The sequence below is a fragment of the Anthonomus grandis genome, chromosome 13 (assembly GCF_022605725.1).
Source record: "Anthonomus grandis grandis chromosome 13, icAntGran1.3, whole genome shotgun sequence".
In the NCBI taxonomy this organism is placed as follows: Eukaryota; Metazoa; Arthropoda; class Insecta; order Coleoptera; family Curculionidae; genus Anthonomus; species Anthonomus grandis.
This window is the reverse complement of record NC_065558.1, coordinates 4,085,682-4,093,766: the sequence shown is the minus strand read 5'-3', so window position 1 is coordinate 4,093,766 and position 8,085 is coordinate 4,085,682. Positions and strand designations below refer to the sequence as shown.

The 8,085-nt window shown below is 28.7% G+C and overlaps 1 protein-coding gene across 1 annotated transcript; it reads right to left on the bottom strand.

Annotated features, from left to right (window-relative positions):
• Positions 1-2,292: 2,292 nt before the first annotated feature.
• On the bottom strand, positions 2,293-5,677 carry LOC126743808 (general odorant-binding protein 83a-like). The gene is made up of 7 exons (XM_050451032.1): positions 5,538-5,677; positions 5,406-5,481; positions 2,830-2,882; positions 2,737-2,772; positions 2,568-2,679; positions 2,441-2,511; positions 2,293-2,387 (listed from the first exon to the last, which is right to left on the bottom strand). The coding sequence occupies exons 1-7, from the start codon at positions 5,595-5,597 to the stop codon at positions 2,370-2,372; spliced, it is 426 nt and encodes a 141-aa protein (XP_050306989.1). The 5' UTR covers positions 5,598-5,677; the 3' UTR covers positions 2,293-2,369.
• Positions 5,678-8,085: the final 2,408 nt, after the last annotated feature.

Sequence of the window (8,085 nt, the reverse complement as noted above, 5' to 3'; positions counted from 1 at the left end):
GGAACAAGCGATTGTTAATAAAGTTTACCAGACGACATCTTTGCACCAATCGAAATATCAAATGACCCACTCTTATCAAATTCCAGAAAAACAGAATTTCCTTCGAATAAAGAAATATGAAGAGAAGAAGAAAGAAGAGTTCATAAGAATATTAAATTGTTTACAAGTATTATACAAAGAAAATAGCTTACTTCGGTCACATCTTCAGACAGGATAGGTATCAGTTGATACATCTGATTCTCAAGGGAAAGTTAGACTTGGAAGGAAACAGTTATAAGCAAGGACATCTGACATGGACCTGACTAAGAATTTAAGGATTTAGTTGTTAAGGATTTAGTAGCTCAATCTAAAAAAAAATCCATCCCATGTACATAATAACATAAACAGTTTTTTTCATATAGAATCCTCTTAAATTATTTGCACGTGATTTCCGGAGACCATGTATATAAAGACATAGTTTAATTTTAAGATGTATTTTATTAAATGGAATGGTACTGAAATTTTTCCAGGCTTACCTAGGAAATAGAACTCAAAGCGTTAAAATCAACAATTCAATGAGCACAGACTTGTATGTGTGTGGTTCAATATGGTGTGCCACAGGGGACGGTGCTTGGACCTGTACTATTTACAATTTATGTAAATAGGTTATTTTGGATAATTAAAGAGGAGCAGGGACAGTTAGTATGTTTTGCTGATGGCACAGCACTGATTGTAACAGGCAAGACTTGGCTTGAAGCAAAAATTAAAGCTGAAACTGCACATATAAATATAAAAAAGCCTGATTTGATCAGGATTGTTTAACACTCAATGCCAGAAAGTCAGTTTTCCTGAACTTTTCAGTTGGCAAGACTAATTCATCCCAAGTAACAAAGTTAAAAGTTCATCAGTATGAATGTCAAGATACTGCTCAGTGCCAATGCTAACTTGAAATGATTTCTGTTGATGAATAAAAGTATCTTGGAGTGATACTGGACTCTAACCTAAAATGGCAGGCATATGTTCAGTATATATTAAACAAAATCAGGAAATTAATTTACAAGTTCTGTTAGTTGCGCAAGTTTATGAAGTTAAAAACTCTGAAAATGATGTATTCTGCTATTAATGAGTCTATACTTAACTACTGCATCTTGGCATGGGGGAGGCTTCTTGTCAATATGTATTAGAGCCATTGATTATTACTCAAAAATACTTACTAAAGATCAATCATAATAAAAATAATATGTAATCTTCAATCCAATTATATAAAGATGCAGAAGTGTTAACAGTAAACCAGATATATATTAGGTCAATAGTTAGGTTTATCTCAAAAAAAATAAACTTGAACTTTAATAATCATGGACTTTCAACACGGCAGGTAAACATGGCAGTAGTTCCAAATGTAAAACTTACAAAATGTCAATGAAGCCTTTTATATATAGTGCCAAAGATTTTTAATATGTTACCGAATGAACTAAAAATTGCCAAAAAAATAAATTAAACAATTGGTTGATTGTTAATAATGTTATTTTTAATATATAAACATATTTATTGATAGTTCTATTGTATTATAATTATCAAAATGATAGATTTTGTGAAAAAATTATAAAAAGTATAAAGGTTATTAAAATTTGTTATTTTGTAAAAAATAGATATATATATATTAAATTAATTAGATACCCTTATACACACACAGAGCTCTGCTCCATTATGTATAATATATATTTGGTTTGAGATGTATTATTTTTATGAATGAATAAATAAGGTAAAGTAAATTTTTTTGTACTTAGACAATTTTCTTATGACCTTCTTATGGTAAGTATCAGTTAATTTGTGTTTTTTTAATTGAAATTTTGTTGACATTTTAAGAAGTCTAAAACAAACTCTTACTACTTTAAATTGTGCAAAAAATATTTATATACTCTTACATTGACGACAAAATCAATTAAATTCCCAAATTCAAATCCCCAAAGTCACTCCAGGTGATTTCATTTCATTTCATTTTCAGGTAAAATTCAACTACACCTCAAAAGCAATGCCCGACGGTTCAATTAGTCAATTGATCATCCGCAAAATAAATCGTTTTCGAGCAAACATTTCCCATCACGTAGGATGTGACGGACAATTAATGAACTGTGGTCAACAAAGGCTGGCAAACCGATTACTAGATGGATACACGCATCGAAATGCCATTATCTTAATCAAAATAACGGGTCGAGTTTTGGTTTCAGATTTTCATATTTAACCCCCATGGAGGATTTCCATTTTTTTTGCATGTTCGGTTTATTGATTCGAACTGAAATAAAACTTGACTAATTCGGTTAAAATAAGTTTATTGAATTTGCAATTGGTTGAATGAATATTAACAGTTTAAGGGTGTTAAAAGGGTCCTTCTAAGGCAAGAAGTATTGCTGAAAGAAATTAAATAATTATGTTTTATTATTAAGATAAATAGTGAAATTACCTCCGGATCGCAGAAGTACATGCATTTTGAGTATTCCCAGGCTGCGATGCATTTGTCATCTAATCTTTTAGCTTAAAGTTTTACAAGACATTATTAAATGTATCGAAGAAAAACACAATGACTTTACCTGCATGTTCACACTGATCCATGCATTTGGTCACATAATCAAGTAAAGAGGCGGGCAGCTGGCTCATTTGGGCTTCAGCAGATTTTCTATCGAAATTGTTCTCTTTGTCCATCTAAAATTGTTTTATTTTTTAAATATTTAAGCAAAAGAAGGGCAATTGTTACATTACCAGTTTGTACATATTTAGGCTGCACCACATGTAGCACTAAAATAAATAAAGTTTTCAAGTAAATTATTATTTTTTTCTTTATAGGAGTAATACCTGTGCATTATAATCAACATCCCAGTTTCCCTGATGCATTTTATCAATCTCTTCTGTAAATATTTAAAAAAAAATAAATTAAAATAGTTTGCATGGCTCTATTTGTAGTACTTGCAACTTATTTATGTCAGTTTTGTATCCAAAATTAAGACGGTAGTCAAAATGTGACTATATAAGGCTATGAAAAATACATTTCTTCATTTAAAAGATACCTTGAACTTATATTACCTTGTACAAAGTAATTACATAAAAAAGTGACATCTCAGATTCATTCAAAGCATATTAGACAGGTGAGATGCGATAGAATGCCAAATAACGGACTTTTGAACCCTTTTTTGGCATGAAAATCTATCTGAGACCCAGAAATTATTGACGATCGCAATGAATTGATGATTCACGTCTCTGATCAGATTAATTATATCGAAAAGAAATGATTATTAAAGGCACATCAGAGACGTGAATTACTGTAGAATGCCAAATAATGGGCCTTTGACTCCCTTTTTTGCACGAAAACCTATCTGAGACCCAGAAATCATCGACGATCGCAATAAATTGATGGTTCACGTCTGTGATCAGAATAATTACATACGAAAAGTAACATTTCAAAATTATTCAAAGCATATTAGAGAGATGAGATGCGCTAGAATGCCAAATAATGGACTTTTGACCCGCTTTTTAGCATGAAAACCTTTCTGAAACCCAAAAATCATCGCTGATCGCAAAAAGTTAACGCTTCGCATCTGTGATTGGTTCAATTACATACGAAAAGTAACATTTTAAAATTATTCATATTAAGCATATTAGTTTTTTGAATTTTACTAAAAGTTTTTCTCAAAATATTGTTTAGCTAGCCATCAAAACTCATTTACTTCCAAGTATGCAAAACTAGTTGCATAAAAATGACTCAAACTCTAAAACCAGATCGCTTTTTACAGAAGTCTAACTGTTTATAAATAACTAATTTTTCAATTTCAAACAAGTAGATCCTTTTCTGCCAGTAAAGAACTCTCCTTTTTTAGTTCATCATTTGAGTTATATAGTAATTTGATTTTTTTTGAATGTAAGTCAATTCGACTTTTTAAAGAAACTAAATCTTAAAGTTCAGTAGCGTTGTTCGTTAAATTGATCTCCAAATCAAGAACTGCAGCCTTAAGATCATTAATACGTATTTTTTTATACGAGTAAAATCTAATTCCTGATTAGTATATTCTAACTCGTGCTATTTACCAGTAAGTTGAGATTGAGAGGATTCGCTGTAAGAATATTAAAAGTGCGATAATGTTCTGATTCCCTTGGGTTCTGTGCTTTTAGAGTGGATTTTACAATTTAGCACTTGAGGTCTTTTGTCATTTTACCAACTTTTAGAATTGAGTTTTTACGATCACAAAAAGGAGGAGGAAGTCATGCAACTTATTTTTAATGGTTAGTTCAGGAATATTATTATCAGTGTTTTTATTATGAATATTAATTAAAGCTCTTTGACCTATTGTAAAGGTATATTATGAAAAATTATAAAAGTTCTATTAAAAATTTAATAAAAGTAGAAAATTCGAAAAATTTAATTTTTTGTTTTGTTTATATTTTTTTTCCTCAATACAAGATAAGAGTTTGTCAGTGGAATCATAAATCTTGAAAATGTAAAAAATTCTAAACAAAACAATCAAAATAATGAAGTCTGAATAATCGTCATTTTATTTTTTATAACGCTTGGTATTTTTTATGAATAATTATATTCTTTTTTACTTTATTCATGAATATTTTCTATGCTTAAGTCTATTAAAGATCTTAAAATAAAAACATGTTCAAAATAAATCTCTACGTTGATCTTGTAGGAGAACTTGAAAATCACGCAAATAAAGATGGTATCCAATAGATAAAATACCAGAAAATAAAAAATATATATATTTAAATTTTATTGTGTGTTTTAAACGTGTTTTTGGCTTTGTTAAATATTTGTAGAGAAATTCATTGATACAGATTAAAATTCTATTTGTTTTGTATAAGACATTTGTGAAAAATGTAGTATTATCGCACACTTTTCAAAAATTTAATTTAATGATACAATTCTTTTCAAAAATTAGGTAGAGAAAGGAAACCGTTTAATACTCTTTTTGTTAATGAAAATCTAATGCGTATTATCTTGAAAATTTGGAAAAAATTAAAAATTATTTATAATAAAAATATATTCATATAGAACAATACAATACTGAGTACCTAAGTCTTGCATTAAGAAACTCCTTAGAAATCAAGCGAAACATTGTTTTTATTGCAATATTTAAATTTTTTGCAATATTTAATAATAATGAATATAATCTGTGTTTAGCAATAAAAAAAGCTACATATAAAACACAAAACAATTTAATTTGTAAAAAAATGGTATTAAAACGCTTATAAGAAAAATTAAAAAAATGCGTCCTAAATATTTTTTAAAGTTTACAGTTCAAAACTTTGAATCAAATAAATATAAAAAAATAATTTTTTTTTAAAGATAAAAAATATTGTTTAAATCAAAAATGATTAGCGCTTAAAGTTACTTATTATTTTTTAAATCTGAATTACTTATAAATCGTTCCTACCTGGGGAAGCCTTCGTTTTTCCCGTACACATATTCCTAACCAACTTAACCGCAGCTACCAACTGCTTATCGGTCATCTAAAACATATTCTTAATTTAATTTAATAATTAGCTGATAAATCAACAAATCTTACCCTACTGTCCACATACTGAACCAAAATTAAACCAAAAAAACACAAAAGTATCTTAGACATATTAATAAAGCCCTAGAAGGTGAACAAGACTGATGTTCCCGAACTAATTCCGCGTCACCAAATACTAATAACCCGAAAAAAAAGCAATGAATAATCACAGAAATTACAAAAAACTACATTTGCAATTAGAACGATTTAATTACTATTTACGTGCTTCCTGGGTGTACCACCGGATTAGGATTAACAAGCATCTATGAAAAATTGACTTGTAAAAATGCGTCTGATTGATTAATTTTAATGTTTAAAAATTACGAATGTCTTATTGATAATTTAGTTTAGGAGAAGTATAGGATAATAATGAATTTCCTGTATGTGTTTTTCATTCATGAATTTTTTAATTCACAAAATTAATTTTTGTTTGAAATTTTCAAGTAAATTCGATTCAATTGTGAAAACTTGCGTATGTAGAGTGTGCGCAAATCCAACATCAACCTCATACTTCTCTCATGATACTCAAAACGAAGTCATTCTATTACTTTAAACACAGTTAAGAAAGTTTTCTTTAAAACTATTTTAAATTTTGGAGCGCAATTTTAAATCTATTTCTGCTGCTTCCAGATCTATTTCTACTAATATCTCGGTTAATACTAATCTGATGAATTTGCCTGGAAGTTTTCCCAGATTCAAATTAAGTCTGGAACTGCTCACTCACACTTATCCCTTAATAGCATAGTTAATACTAAACTGGCAATGTTAGGGTTTTGTTAAAAAAGTTGCAGTTTTACGAGAGTTACAAAATGATTTTTTTGTAAGAATGATACTTTTCGAGATATAGCTCCTGGAAGTTTGCTTTGATGCTTATTAGACCGAAAACTGCTCACTCGCTTTTGTCCTCTAATATCTCTGTGAATACTAATCTAAGGATGTTTAGGCTTATTATAAAATTTGTAGAATTTAATAAGATCTGTAAATTAAGAAAAATGATTTTTCTTGTGAGCATGATACTTTTTCAGATAGAGCTCCTATAAGTTTGCTTACTGTTAGTGCATACTTAATCTTATCCTCAATTATTTCTGGAATCTCTTCTGCACCTACATTCACAGTTTTACATCTTGCTTTCTTTCTTTGGTAGTATTTAGTCTTTTGAAGTATATAAATTACTGTAAAAATATTTGGCAATTCTTATTTCTTCTCTATACCTTTATGTCGTTTCTCGTTTGATCCTTTAGGGCTGTTATTTGTTTTTAGTTTTTTAACTTTAACGTTTTTATAGTATTTATTTAGATCGTTCTTGTCTCTTTTTTTTTGCTAATTTTCATTATTTCATTTCTTTTTCAATAAGTTAAAACTGGAACACCTTGGTTGTAAGCCATTAGATGGCGCCGTTAAGGAGAATAACTAGCGCAGTCTCAATTGCCATTGTCAACCCTGTAAGATGTCTATCAGTTAGTATTATTGGATTGAAATCAGAAAGATATTTTTTTTTCTTGTTTTTGGATATTTTCTTAATTTCTTAATTAATTTCTATAATAAATATGAAATTTATACAGACTTTAGGCAAAAGATCAATAAAATTAGTGAAAATATTTAAGAACCCCGCCTAAAAGAGCGAGCTTTTGCATAGCGGGTCATCTAGTAATAAAAGATGCAAGCCGTTACATTATACCAGACCGCTAGATGGCCTTAGGTGCGACAAAATAATGCTGGCATGCATTGAAAGGGAGAGTCCATTCTATTTCTTATTTCTGGACATTTTCAATGTAATATTTCAGTTAATTTCTATAACAAAAATAAAGTGCAAATTAAGAATGTAAACCCTTTTAAATTTTATTAAGCACGTGATTTAAATGTTAAAATTATGTTATTTTGATGTTAAAATTCGTTTTAAATTAAAAATCTGTATTCAGAAGTGTAATAACATTTATTATTTAAAAATTTACAGTATATGTAACTTTAATACATTTTGTTTAATGTACGACGTGTTTTCTCAAGAATTATTTTAATTTTTAAATATAAATTCAAGGTTAGTAAAGCGGGTCTAGTCAAAATATTTGAAATTCCCGCCTAAAATAGCGAGATATTGCGTAGCGCGCGATCTAGTAATAAAGAGTGTAAGCAAGCCACTACTTTATTCCAGACCGATAGGTGGCCCTAGGTCCAATAAAATAATGCTGACATGCCCTAACAGCGGAGACTTCATTCTATTTACGTCTTTATCTATGATGTCTATCGATCAGTCAATATTATAGGATTTAAGTCTGATAGATTGAGTCAGTAATTATTCAATTAATTTCTATAATAAAAATAAAGTTTTTACAGGGTTAGGCAAAAGATCAATAAAATTAGATCTAAAAAAACTTTTTAAAAACAAGTTTTATCATAAAGAATAATAGTTAAATAATGCTTGTAGCAAATATTAAACCAATTTTCAATAAAAAATAATATGAAATTAATTTAAGATCTATTTGTTACAAAAAAGCGATTTATATCACCAATTTTTTACGTTTTTCACAAACCTATGTACCAGTACTAAAGTGGTACAAAAATT

Bases quoted from the DNA above. Each gene is read 5' to 3' on its own strand.
- LOC126743808 (XM_050451032.1), bottom strand. From the start codon at position 5,597: ATGTCTAAGATACTTTTGTGTTTTTTTGGTTTAATTTTGGTTCAGTAT. The intron at 2,883-5,405 runs GTAGGAACGATT...AAATATTTACAG, and splicing joins AAAAACGAAGGCTTCCCCAG to AAGAGATTGATAAAATGCAT. The intron at 2,773-2,829 runs GTATTACTCCTA...TATTTATTTTAG, and splicing joins ATGTTGATTATAATGCACAG to TGCTACATGTGGTGCAGCCT.